General features: G+C 41.0%; 1 protein-coding gene across 2 annotated transcripts; it reads left to right on the plus strand.

The window, feature by feature from the left end:
- The first annotated feature begins 1039 nt into the window (after positions 1 to 1039).
- On the plus strand, positions 1040 to 14347 carry LOC135511193 (peroxiredoxin-like 2A). Of its 2 annotated transcripts, XM_064932817.1 has the most exons (7): positions 1055 to 1141; positions 7949 to 8173; positions 8488 to 8667; positions 9154 to 9245; positions 9441 to 9581; positions 12422 to 12586; positions 13429 to 14347. In XM_064932817.1, exons 2-7 carry the CDS (start codon positions 7954 to 7956, stop codon positions 13522 to 13524), a joined length of 894 nt encoding a protein of 297 aa, XP_064788889.1. In that variant the 5' UTR covers positions 1055 to 1141; positions 7949 to 7953; the 3' UTR covers positions 13525 to 14347. The 2 variants fall into 2 exon arrangements, with proteins under 2 accessions (XP_064788890.1, XP_064788889.1); XM_064932818.1 differs by lacking the exon at positions 7949 to 8173 and having other exon boundaries at positions 1040 to 1141.
- The last annotated feature ends 207 nt before the right edge of the window (positions 14348 to 14554 follow it).

Genomic DNA, 14554 nt, shown 5'->3' on the forward strand with positions numbered 1-14554 from the left:
GTCACTCTAGGCCTAATCGGTTAGTCTACTGAAAACATAACTGTGATATATTGTTAGGGTTGCGTCAATTCGAATCTGGTATCAGGATAAATATGTCATTGAGTCACCGATTGTATACTATGTATTTTTTATTAGCTAAGCAATAAGTGGTAAATGCAATTTTTGTATATACGGGCTCTCTGTCCCACCTCGCAGGGCAAAACAGAGAACTGACTTGTTCCTGACAAAGATATTATAATATACTGTTGACAGAATTAGTTCCTGCTTCCGAGCCGGCCTGTCACAGTAGAGACTGGGCGTGGTTTAGACTCACCCAGCCTATAGTGGATTGTTGGTGCAGAGCTGGTCTCAGCCCCCGGGCGCTCCAGTGGTCAGTCGTTGTAGTTGTGTAGAATATACAGTTATCAGGCACCTGGCTCCTGTTATCTAACAAAATACAATTTGTTCACTACGTTCTGAATGTGCCCCCCCAACTCATTGCACAGTTCCTGTCTTCATGTTATTCTGTATTTTTCCATCATGAGAAAAGCCCATGGCCCTGTAACTATTAACAATGTCTCAAGTCAGCTATGTTGCATAACACAAACTTCCACACAAGCCAACAGCAGATAATATTCAATCACATATATGGTAATGGGCTATAGTGCATAACACAGAATCCTCACAATATACAGCCAAACTGTTACTTATTGGTAAATAGTAACCCTGCTTTTTGTCCATGAACATGTCATTCTAATTACTCTGTTACCAGAATTTACCACCTCTGGTGTGTGTGTGTGTGTGTGTGTGTGTGTGTGTGTGTGTGTGTGTGTGTGTGTGTGTGTGTGTGTGTGTGTGTGTGTGTGTGTGTGTGTGTGTGTGTGTGTGTGTGTGTGTGTGTGTGTGTGTGTGTGTGTGTCGACATACATTCTCGGTACATTACTCCTCAAGGTATAATTTTTTTCTCAACAATTAATCTGTCAATCTGTTTTTATTGTACAAAAATAAACTTAATTTGTTTTCCAAGGTCCGTGTTATCTTGTGCGATTAGTTTCCCTGCAATGACTAATCCATTTATCTTGATCAACTGATACACCTACGCCATATTTAGATATTTTGAACGGAGACGTCAACTGCACTCTTCTCCTTCAACACAATATTTGTGAGTATCATTCCTTTATACATTATTTGAAATATTGTTAAACATTTTGTTGCGAGCATTATTTCAATCAGCAAGCTAACGTCATCACGCAGTTAGCTACCGTTAACCTAGATAGCCAGCTAGCCCAAATTGTGAAGTCTACAAAGTGAACAAGCTAACGTTGTGTCATTGTTACTACTAATTTATACTTTGCCTACTTAATGCATTAATCAAAGAATGCCAACATAGATTTAGCTAGCTAGTAAAGTTCACTTTATAAGGCCACTTACCAGTCAACATGATTGTCTGTCTTTTAGTGGGTCTTAAGGTTAAGGTTACTTATCAAATTGATGTAGCTAGCTAGTGAGCGGGGTGCGCGTCACTCGCTCCGAGTAGTAGTTGTTCCCCTTGCTCTGGCGCGATGGGTAACGATGCTTCGTGGGTGTCAGTTGTCGATGTGTGCTGAGGTTTGCTGGTTCGAGCCCATTTAGGTGCGAGGAGAGGGACGGAAGCTATACTGTTACATAGGGAAGCTATCTATGTCAAATTGCATGGCAGTTGAACGCTGCAAAATTGTCTTGGATAGGGTTTGCATGTGAAGCCACATTTAATAATTTGTGTCACTCAATTTGAAATAAGCGCTCTAAGATAAGGAATAAGAAGTTGCAGAATTCAGTTTATATTCAGATCTGTAACTAGCATACTTTCCATTTAATCTTTGTCACAATAATCGATCCTATGTTCTCACATTTTCGTTGTCAATAATAACAGTCCGTTTCTCAAATCATTGTCAATGTGTAAATCAGTATAGCTAAGCTTACAATATAAACATTCCTTTCCACTATCTATCTATATGGAATCTAGTCAATCAGTTCATGTGCGGCTGCCAAGTAGTCTATTGGTTGTTGTTCTCATTAGGGTTCAGGCCTTTGTCCTCACTCTGGGAAGGGAAAGTCACACTGCAGTAGTTAGTCAAGACTGTCAAGTCACAGTGAAGTGCAGAACAGAGTATTTGGGACTGAATGAGCTGAACATGAGGGAAATGAGTGCACACCTTCAGTGGGTGATTGTTTGATAAATGTATCGATGTTTGAACATTGAATTTTAGTATTTTTAGAATGACCATACGTGTAGGTTTGTTCAGTTTGGTTTCACATATATTTCATGCATGTAGGCCTAAGCATTTGGTGGACCATTCAGACTGTCTTGTTCAGAGAAAATGGAAAATACCCGAATGATTCACATCTTGAAAAATCCACATCTAAGTAAGCCCTGACAATACAGCAACAGTATTTTGTTCATGTTCATATAGACCAATAATAATTATCCTCAATTGACTATACTGATGATTCACTGTGTACTGTCTAACATTGTATCTTAAGGCCCCTCTTGCTTATACAAGGGGAAGAAGGATTAGCCATGTAAGCTATCGTCTGAGACATTAGGGTGTGTGCGCTCAAGCTTGTGTGTGTGTGTGTGTGTGCTCAAGTGTGTGTCACACCCGTAACTTTATAACCACAGTACAGTTTGATGGTCGAAAGATAAGTCACAACAAACGCAGCAGTTCATATGTTTGTTACTTAGTCACGCCCATCAGTTTCCTGAGGAAATGTAATGTAGACAAACAGGTTTGCTGTCATTCATTAAACAATGCCTAAGGTCATTTCCAAAAGGACCCATGAGCACCAACATGTGAAGTTCATAGGATAATGTTAAATCTGGTGACAAATGAAAGCTAAGAGATTATATATTTGATAAATAAGTCTTAGAAAACATCTATCAGAAAAAGTCTTACAATGTTTTGGAAATAGACAGGTTGGTTGTTTAGCAACAACCCAACACGTGCGCAACTATGGGGCAAAACAGACTGGGTTGGTTAGATTTTTTGCAACATGTAAAATATATTTACAAATACATTTGCATAATGAGCCACTTGTTGTCGCTCAAATACATTGTTAGTTGTTGGTAGCTAGATTCTTTTGCTGTTGCCATATTAGCATTGACATAAAATCATTCAAAACACCTAAAAACAAGACATGGTATCAAGAACAAGATTAAACCAGCTGAAAGGAGTTACTATTTTCCTCATGGGGGAATAGTAATGTAATTAAACAACAGCTTAAATGACAGGCATGGCATTTTGTCATTGTTGCTAGCTGTCTGACCATCCAGAACCACAACAACGCACAGACTTATGCCCCATTGAAGCGTGATGTTGTCAGCTTACCCATCTCTGTACATCAATATGTTGAAGTAAAGACCCCTGCCAACTAATATCAACACTTCTATTTCGTTTGGATAAATTATTTGCATTGTGTAAGTTTAAGAAACATTGCCCTGTGCCTTGAAATTCCGTTACCAAAAACCCACTCATATTTGATATTTTCTAATTTCTCTCACTCATGAGGGACAATAATGAAAAGTAACAGAAATAACAAGTGAAGGTAGACCTATCAAATAGTGTTTTTACTGATAACAATTTGGTTAAACCAAATAGATAACGGAATTTAAAAAAACAAACTAATGAAATTACTGAAATTGAATTGCTACAATGAGAAATCATAGTTGTCACAAACCATAGTTGGGTCACCTGCTACAGCCCTTCCTTCCACTGGCATACTGTTACAGTGGGGCAAAAAAGTATTTAGTCAGCCACAAATTGTGCAAATTCTCCCACTTAAAAAGATGAGAGGCCTGTAATTTTCATCATAGGTACACTTCAACTATGACAGACAAAATTAGAAAAAAAATCCAGAAGATCACATTGTAGGATTTTTAATGAATTTATTTGCAAATTATGGTGCCTAGGAACGGTGGGTTAACTGCCTTGTTCAGGGGCAGAACGACAGATTTTTACCTTGTCAGCTCGGGGATTCAATCTTGCAACCTTACAGTGAACTAGTCCAACGCTCTAACCACCTGCCTCTCATTGCACTCCACGAGGAGCCTGCCTGTTACACGAATGCAGTAAGAAGCCAAGGTAAGTTGCTGGTGTCGTGGAAATTTCCTCTATTTACCAAATCATGAGCGCAAACCACACACACAAGTCAGAGTTAGTTATCAAAGTCCATCTTGAATTTTATGAGCTCTATCACAAATCCTGTGACTCTCAGATCAATTCAGTGGCTATCATTGAATTCTCTGACAGTCCCTTCCACATTGCAATAGCATTTTGACTTTCAACAGTTCAGTATCTCTAATGAAAAGTGGAGAGTCCCAACATAATGGCAAATGGGATCCTTTATAGCGAAGATCCACCCCCCCCCCCCCCTAGACGACATGACAATCCACAGGTCCCAGGAACTTACACAAAGAAAGACTTTACTTCAGAGAGGAGTATCCCCTAGCCAGACAGAGTTGGCTATAAATTATCGTTCAGTTTGGTCTCCTAAACAAAGATCTTACCTCGTCCTTGGTACAAGATGGTACCAAGACATTACCCCCACCCTATGATATATATCAAATTGTCATTTAGATAGAACCAATTCTAAATACAACCAATCCTGGACAAACTCACGGAGAGGAGAGTGACCCTATAGGTCAACAAAGAGGGAGCATAGAATGATTCCATACACTGCCATCCTCCTTTCCCCGATGGGAAAAGTAGGGTGTGACTGGCACACCGACACAGTGGAGCAAAAGATATGTTTACACATGATGACCCCTTGACCTCTCCCCTCTCTGCGGCCCATGCAACTTAGTCTTGTCCCTCACGACGCCAGGACAGCGGAGTCAATCACCACCTTCCGGAGACACCTGAAACCCCACCTCTTCAAGGAATACCTAGGATAGGATAAGTAATCCTTCTCACCCCCCCCCCCCTTAATGATTTAGATGCACTATTGTAAAGTGGCTGTCCCACTGGATGTCAGAAGGTGAATTCACCAATTTGTAAGTCGCTCTGGATAAGAGCGTCTGCTAAATGACTTAAATGTAAATGTAAATGTAAATGTTGACATAGAACAGATAACTGCCAATGGCCACCACTATAGTACAACAAAATACATTCTTATGAGAAATAACTCCTAAGCATATCATGAAAATAAAACATCCTATCTATGTTACCCAACTAATTCTGATTATTCCCCAACACTAGCTAGCAATAAACTTATCTTATAAAAAAACAATCAATCAATCATAATCACTAGTTAACTACACATGGTTGATGATATTACTAGTTTATCTAGCGTGTCCTTAGTTGCATATAATCAATGCGGTGTGCATTTGCGAAAAAGGACTGTCGTTGCTCCAACGTGTACCTAACCATAAACATCAATGCCTTTCTTAAAATCAATACACAGAAGTATATATTTTTAAACCTGCATATTTAGCTAAAAGAAATCCAGGTTAGCAGGCAATATTAACCAAGTGAAATTGTGTCACGTCTCTTGCGTTCATTGCATGCAGAGTCAGGGTATATGCAGCAGTTTGGGCCGCCTGGCTCGTTGCGAACTAATTTGCCAGAATTTTACGTAATTATGACATAACATTGAAGGTTGTACAAAGTAACAGCAATATTTAGACTTAGGGATGCCACCCGTTAGATAAAATACAGAACGGTTCCGTATTTCACTGAAAGAATAAACATTTGTTTTCAAAATGATAGTTTCCGGATTCGACCATATTAATGACCAATGGCTGTTTGTTATTATGTTATAATTAAGTCTATGTGCTTCAAGCATTGCGCTGTTTATTACTTCAAGCCTATCAACTCCCGAGATTAGGCTGGTGTAACGAATGTGAAATGGCTAGCTAGTTAGCGGGGTGCGCGCTAATAGCATTTCAAACGTCACTCGCTCTGAGACTTGGAGTAGTTGTTCCCCTTGCTCTGCAAGGGCTGCGGTATTTGTGGAGCAATGGGTAACGATGCTTTGAGGGTGGCTGTTGTCGATGTGTTCTTGGTTCGAGACCAGGTAGGGGTGAGGAGAGGGACGGAAGCTATATTGTTACACTGGCAATACTAAAGTGCCTATAAGAACATCCAATAGTCAAAGGTTAATGAAATACAAATGGTATAGAGAGAAATAGTCCTATAAATACTACAACCTAAAACCTCTTACCTTGAAATATTAAAGTCTCATGTTAAAAGGAACCACCAGCTTTCATATGTTCTCTTGTTCTGAGCAAGGAACTTAAACGTTAGCTTTTTTACATGGCACATATTGCACTTTTACTTTCTTCTCCAACACTTTATTTTTGTATTATTTAAACCGGGGCGGCAGGGTAGCCTAGTGGTTAGAGTGTTGGACTAGTAGTTCAAACCCCCGAGCTGACAATCTGTCGTTCTGCCCCTGAACAGACAGTTAACCCACTGTTCCCAGGCCGTCATTGAAAATAAGAATTTGTTCTTAACTGACTTGCCTGGTTAAATAAAGGTAAAAAAAAAAAAAAAAAAAAAACATGAACATGTTTCATTATTTACTTGAGGCTAAATTGATTTTATTGATGTATTAAATTAAAATAGGTGTTCATTCAGTATTGTTGTAATTGTCATTATTACAAATACATTAAAAAAATTATTTTTAAATCGTCCGATTTAATCGGTATTGGCTTTTTTTTGGGTCCTCTAATAATCGGTCGATCTCTAACGTCAACCCCAATATACGTTCATGTCACCGTCACCAATTACCTGCATTACAGTTAAAAAAAAAACGAATATCCACTTTGTTAGATCAGAATTGTTGAATGTGCGCCAATCCAGCATCCTTCTATCTCTGCGGTCCGTTGACCTCTGTACAGCATCGATGACCTTGGTCACCGTAATAACCGTTCAATTAGCCAAATAAAAAAGGATGCATGTGCAGCCATAGAAATATAATGGGCAACCCCATTCAAGTCGTTGGCTGTGTTGGAGAGATCAAAATCAGAATGTATCATGGTTAAATTCTGACTGACTGATCTCCAAATAATAATGAGTAGTTCATTATGATGCAAGATTCTTTGTAGATCCGTAAGGCAGCAGTTATCTGTATCTTCGGCTGCAATGTCTAACAAGCCAAATGATGGCATAATGGGTGGACTGGTGGCTATTGCGAGGCGCAAAGCAGGAAGTAGAAGTTGGAATTTGTGCTGTGATTTGTTGATTCAACTTAACTGACATTACCATAAATAATTTCCATTGCACGAGCCACATCAGTTGAAGGTGAACTCAGCAATATGATGTAGACCCAGAAAGTAAACAGCATAGTGGGTCATTTTCCGCTACAACTAAGAGGGTTGAAGCGCGAGGCTCAACTTCTCCCCCGTTTTGGTGCCCTGGCTTCCACGCTGTGACAGCGTGACGCGAACCCGTGCACATGCGCAGATACTGTGTGTGACTGTGTGAGAGCGAAGTCTTGCATCTCGCTCATCTCAATATCTGCAGTGCTGCTCATGGCAATATCATTTCGCTGAGTCAAACTTTAACATTCTATATTAACATGTAAATTATTGCATCACAATACTACGCAACCATTAAGTGTACCCATCAGTTTACCATTCAACATGTCACACTTTTCAGTCAGCTGTTTGTATTTTTATAGATTTTTGGGGGGGTTAGGAAGGTTAATTTATTTTCATGATGGTCTTCATCCATAACTCACGGTCAAATGGTAATTGTGCCAGCCCTACCAAGGATGTCTCTGAAAAGATAAACAAAAACATTGTTTTTAGCCTACTGTTTGAACATCGGTCACTACTTCCTAACAGTAGTTGCATGTGCCCATGCCATCTTTCAAACGCCAGTGATTTCACGCTCACGATAAAGGCTTTTGTTTTTCTTGTTGTCTCTTCAGAGAAAGTCTGTTTTATAAGAGTCAGAGAAAGTTCTGATGGGTTGTGTTTATACAGTCACCATGGCCCTGGCACTGGTCCAGTCCCTCTCCAGACACTCCGCTAAAGCCCTAAGGGCCAGATGGAGGCTATCTCAGACTCTGCACATCTCTTACCTGCCTCTGGGGGGTGCCATTCACAACAGCCAGCCCTCTACCAACCCTACAGCCAGACTTCCTTGTCTAAAAGCCTTTCACCTCAGCACAGCATCATCCAGCTCTGACCCTAACAAGCCCAAATCAGGCAAGGAGCATTACATTATCTCGCTCTAGTGACACATTGCATGGAGTTTGTTATAGGCTAGTTCCCTTTACTTATCTTATGGCCAATATCAGTGACCCTAACCTTCCTAACCCATGCCTAAGAATGTTGCCTCTCGCTAACAGTAAGGTTCTGTTATCTAACAGTACCAGAAATCATTAGACATGTACGTGCGGCATGACCGAGTAAGAAGATCGGCCCTCTTCTCTAGGCTCTGGTTCCTCTTAAAGTTTCTCCTTCCCTAAGAACAATAAATCACTCTGATAATCATGTTTGTCTATTTTTTTTGGCTGCAGTGTTGTCCTCCAGCCTCGAGGTGGAGCTGTTTGAGATGGGGATGTGGTCTCTGGGTCTGGGGACCTTAGGAGTTGCCATCGTTGGAATCTTCCTGGCCAACACTGACTTGTGTCTGACCAAGGCTGCCCAGGCCTCGCTGGAGTACCTGGAGGACGCAGACCTTCACCCCACTGGAGACGGTACGAGGGCCCTGGTTCACCTACTGGGCATGGCCGGAAAGTGCAGGAAACTGTCGATCATATTGGCACCAAACGTTCTACAGTATGACAATGACATTCTGTTTTACATTCATACTAAAATGTAGCAAGGTTAGAGCCTTTGGTGCCAACATGGCAGCTGTTAAGATTTGAAATCTCAAACAGAGTTTACAGAACTCTGAATATCTTTTGCGTAGCTCTGAGCAAGGCATTTTGTGGTCCATAATATGCTAACGAATATCTGCTCGCTTTTTTTCTGCGACACTCTGAAACAACGGTAGAGCGAAGCCTAATTATTACAATTATTATCTGGGTGATAAAAAAAATGGTCTAGGCACACTGGTGCTCCAAGAATAGTTTTTATCCAGGTCAAACAGCAAAATATTTAGGCGCATATGCGACCAAAATTGTCACACTGCAGAGACCAGGTACCAATGCATGACCTGTGTATATGTGTGTGTCCTGCAGATGAGAACACCATAAAGGCCAAAGCTCTGTGGGAGAAGACGGGAGCAGTAGTAATGGCTGTACGACGGCCCGGATGATTTTTGTGCAGAGAGGTGAAGTGATGTCACTGATACTATACACTATCATCAGCTTTTTTACTTACAGGGAAAGTTCATCCGAAATGGTCTTAATTCAAGTCTATATTCCACACCATATATTGTTGTCGTGTAGATTCCGCTGTATGCATCAGGAGAATAAACAAGACCCCATCCTATTAATGAAATTGTACTAATTGTGTGTGTGTGTAGGAAGCTTCCGAGCTGTCCTCTCTGAAGACTCAGCTTGAGGATCTCGGGGTCCCTCTAGTTGCCGTGGTGAAGGAGAACATCGGCACGGAGATCCAGGACTTCCGACCACACTTCGCTGGGGACATCTATGTAGACGAGAAGGTGAGGCCCTGGGTGTTTCTCAGTATGCATAATATCGTGCTCCACACTATCATGCTACAAGTGCACCATGACCTCTTGAGTATGTTCTTGTGAGGACGAGAATGTGGAGAATGCATAAAACGATACATTTGAGAAGCACTGGTACATTCCTACTGTATTATCTCACGCTGAATCTCCTCATTCACTGAACCTTCTTCCAGGTCAGGACAATGGCAACAATAGGCAAAACAAGATCTACACAAAGAAAATGTTTTACTTCACAACTATCCGCTAGGTATAAGTGCTATCCAGCTAGTTAAACAGACAAAAATGACTGAAAACTAATGTTATGCACGGTAGATGCATACCCATTTGTTTGTGGGTAGCAGCTACCAATTCTTTGTGGCTAGCTAGCCAGTTAGCCCAATGGACTTACCCATTCAATGAACCATCTTCCAGCCAGGACAACAATGACAAAACAAGATATACACAAAGCAACCGTTTACCTCATAAATATCAGCTATCTATATGTGCTTCGTAATAATGTAGCTAACCAGATAATGACCTAAAACAAATATTATGTTAATTCTTTGTGATTAGCTTGCCAGTTAGCCCTATGACTTATTATGGGCTTGTGATCTCCGGTACGTAGGCAGGTAAACATGCCAAAATGAACACCGCATGTATTTATTAACGTATTAAGATAAAGTATGTTGCCTGACGACAATACTTTATGAGATGTGAATAGGCAACAATTCATTCCGAAGTCGAAGTGTATTTTCTCTCGCTTCAGCTCAAATAATGGCCACCATTGATTTCAACAAATGTTGCATCATTTTGTTGTTGTTGCGTCATATTTCTTTGCATACTTTCCGTTGAAGCTTGCATCGATGCATGCTTTAAAATATGTATAGTTGAAGTCGGAAGTTTATATACACTTAGGTTGGAGTCATTAAATCTCATTTTTCAACCACTCCACAAATTTCTCGTTAACAAACTGTAGTTTTGGCAAGTCGGTTAGGACATCTACTTTGTGCATGACACAATTAATTTTTTCCAACAATTGTTTACAGACAGATTATTTCACTTATAATTCACTGTATCACAGTTCCAGTTGTGCCTTTTTAAGCAGCTTGGAAAATTCATGTCATGTTTTTAGAAGCTTCTGATAGGCTAATTGATATCATTTGAGTCAATTGGAGGTGTACCTGTGGATGAATTTCAAGGCCTAACTTCAAATTCAGTGCCTCTTTGCTTGACATCATTGGAAAATCAAAAGAAATCAGCCAAAATTGTGGACCTCCACAAGTCTGGGTCATCCTTGCGAGCCATTTCCAAACGCCTGAAAGGTACCACGTTCATCTGTACAAACAATAGTACGCAAGTATAAACACCATGGGACCACGCAGCCGTCATACCGCTCAGGAAGGAGACGTGTTCTGTCTCCTAGAGATTAACGTACTTTGGTGTGAAAAGTGCAAATCTATCCCAGAACAACAGCAAAGGACCTTGTGAAGATGCTGGAGGAAACGGGTACAAAAGTATCTATATCCACAGTAAAACGAGTCCTATATCGACATAACCTGAAAGGCCGCTCAGCAAGGAAGAAGCCACTGCACCAAAACCGCCATAAAAAAGCCAGACTACGGGTTGCAACTGCACATGGAGAAATGTCCTCTGGATTGATGAAACAAACATAGAACTGTTTGGCCATAATGACCATCGTTATGTTTGGAGGAAAAAGGTGGGGGCTTGCAAGCCGAAGAACACCACCCCAACTGTGAAGCACGGGGGTGGCAGCATCATGTTGTGGGGGTGCTTTGCTGCAGGAGGGAATGGTGCACTAAACAAAATAAATGGCATCATGAGGAAGGGACATTATGTGGATATATTGAAGCAACATGTCAAGACATCAGTCAGGAAGTTAAAGCTTGGTTAAAGCTTGGTCACGGGTCTTCCAAATGGACAAAAACCCCAAGCATACTTCCAAAGTTGTGGCAAAATGGCTTAAGGACAACAAAGTCAAGGTATTGGAGTGGCCATCACAAAGCCCTGACCTCAATCCTATTGAAATGTTGTGGGCAGAACTGAAAAAGTGTGTGTGAGCAAGGAGGCCCACAAACCTGACTCTGTTACACCAGCTCTGTCAGGAGGAATGGGCCAAAATTCTCCCAACTTATTGTGGGAAGCTTGTGGAAGGCTACCCAAAATATTTGACCCAAGTTAAACAATGCTACCAAATACTAATTGAGTGTATGCAAACTTCTGTCCCACTGGGAATGTGATGAAAGAAATAAAAGCTGAAATAAATTATTCTCTGTACTATTATTTTGACATTTCACATTCTTAAAATAAAGTAGTGATCCTAACTGACCTACGACAGGGAATCTTTACTAGGATTAAATGTCAGGAATTGTGAAAAACTGAGAAATTTAAATGTATTTGGCTAATGTGTATGTAAACATCCGACTTCAACTGTACAAATGGAGTACGCATTAGAGAAGTGTCCGCCGTGTTCCGTTTCGCATACTTTGATTTAGACTCCGACCTTCCATACTCCTATATGCATGGTAGTATGCATTTTGAGAAACACCCCCTGACTCTCTATGGGTGCATCTCAATAGTCTATAGAAGGTGAGACTGACTTGACTATGGGTACATCTCAATAGTCTAACAAAGGCTTCCTCTCCTTGTCTCCATTCCTTCATCTGCACTGGCTTAAATTAACTGTGAACATGTTTGAATCGATTTCTACACAGGCCAGCTATGAAGGAGAGGAGCTGAACCATGTGTAGATATAGTATGCCTGTGCCTGAGTTTTCTTTTCTCTTGATTGATTGGTTTACTTGTGTTCTTTGCAGCACCACTTCTATGGCCCACTACAGAGGAAGATGGGGGGGCTGGGCTTCATCCGTCTGGGGGTGTGGCAGAACTTTATGCGGGCCTGGAAGGCCGGTTACCATGGCAACGTGTTGGGGGAGGGCTTCGTCCTGGGAGGCGTGTTTGTCATCGGAGCGGGGAACCAGGTACCCCACACACAGGGCTGTGCATCAATGGATTACGCTCAGCCACAGCTGGGAATCATTAACTGGAGCTGTTAAGGTGTCCGCATGCTTCTCAGGCGAAACAGTAACAGTTTGTGTATATACTCTGACGTTTTTGTTCATTTTTGACTTCAGTAAGGGTTTTTTCGGCTGTTCGGGCACACAATTTTGAGGCAAGCCAAAGTCTACTCCCCTTTGTCTGTGATTGGTCAACAGTAGGGATTCTTCAATTAAGTCTTTGTCATTCAACGAGAGACGACCCGTTTTCATTCAATTTTTGTTGTTGAAATACTGCACCTAAGATTTTAGGTGTGCAATTTTACATTTAACTAAGATCTCCTCTCATTAACAAAAAAAAAATTGCAATGACAGATTTCTTGAGTTAGATTAATTCTGACTATTTTGAGTAACTGTAATGTATACTGGCTACGGTGTCTCAATTGATAAACAGTACTATTGCTGCTTTTTTCCGTTTTTTAAGCAGAGGTCTATTAAGGGAGTATGCTAGCACTCTGCTGGGTGCCAGCCGAACTGAAGCATGCTGACACCTTTCCACTCCAACTGCCGACACATGTATGAGGGGAGAGACTCAACCATGATGGATCCAGTGCTGCAGATGAGACACACACACACTATCTGTTATCAAGTCAGTAATCAGTGGCCATGAGCAGAGACAAGGGAAGGAAGTCCTCCAGGACAATATTGATACAAACACAGTTTAACCGAAATGTATAGACCAAGAGCAGCAGCATTGTTGTTACATTGTGTTGTGAGGTTGTTTGGTATTACGTAGGTCCCTTTTTAAAATTGTATTTTTTCCTCAGGGAATTCTTCTGGAGCACAGGGAGGAGGAGTTTGGCAACAAAGTGGAGAATGAAGATGTTTTGCAGGCTGTCAAGAGAATTGTTCCAGTGCAATAATGGTTAGGTTTGTGTTCAAACTTAGTAGCATTAGACCAACGCTGATAGAGGCCTCCGTTTCATTCACAACATAACTTTATCCCAACATCAAGTGTTTGAGTTGTGTATGACATTTAAACTTGAAAAGGGCATTTTTCATATCTGTAGTTCTCCTGCACCAACCATATGATTTCTATTATTGCTAGCTCTGCCCATCAGAACGTGTCTCTTCCTCAATAACAATGTGAATGCTCAGGTGAATAATGAGCTCCACCGCTTATAATATCCTGACCTCTTAACTCCCTGCTCTCATAAGCTCATTGGAAGACGAGGTGGACCTTATTCCCATCTATTTTCTCTAGATGTGGAAACTCCAAGTTGTACCAACTAGTGTTCTGTAGGCGTAAGGTCTCGGTCAGGTTGTTATTGTAAAAGATGTGTTCTCACGACTTACCTGGTTAAATGAAGGTATTGTCAACCAGGGACCTTACTGCTTGCACTTGAACATTACTCATCTCTTGGGAGAGCGGTATATCTACAACTAGTGTGTTTACACTTTTATTGAAGTCAAACTCAACTTGAGGAATGCATGGTTCTCTGCATCTGGATTTTGTATGTAAAGTCAGTCTTGTAACTTTGCTATGTGTTTCATGTTATACCTGTGAATGAGTGTGTGTGGTCAATGTGTGTTTATTAATGAAGACCTGACTGTAAACTCAGTGACGAGGGGAGCAGGTTTGATATCCAAACACACACTGCCTCAATATACTCACCATGGCCAGGTTGGCAGGATGCAGGTGTGTGAGAGACAGGATGCAAAGCACAATAAACCCATCACACCATCCTCTCTTTTCTCTGGACCGACATTCTAAACATTTGAACCCTTTCATAAGATGTTTTTTCCATTACATAGTTACAACTTCAGCTACGTAGCTGTGCACCGCAATCTGCTACTTATTGCATTTGTAAACATTGAGCAATGCGGCATGAGTGACACACCCTCAAATGGGTACGTTCAGCAGGGCACAATGGTGTGGAACGTTCACTTTGT

The sequence above is a fragment of the Oncorhynchus masou genome, chromosome 23 (assembly GCF_036934945.1).
Source record: "Oncorhynchus masou masou isolate Uvic2021 chromosome 23, UVic_Omas_1.1, whole genome shotgun sequence".
In the NCBI taxonomy this organism is placed as follows: Eukaryota; Metazoa; Chordata; class Actinopteri; order Salmoniformes; family Salmonidae; genus Oncorhynchus; species Oncorhynchus masou.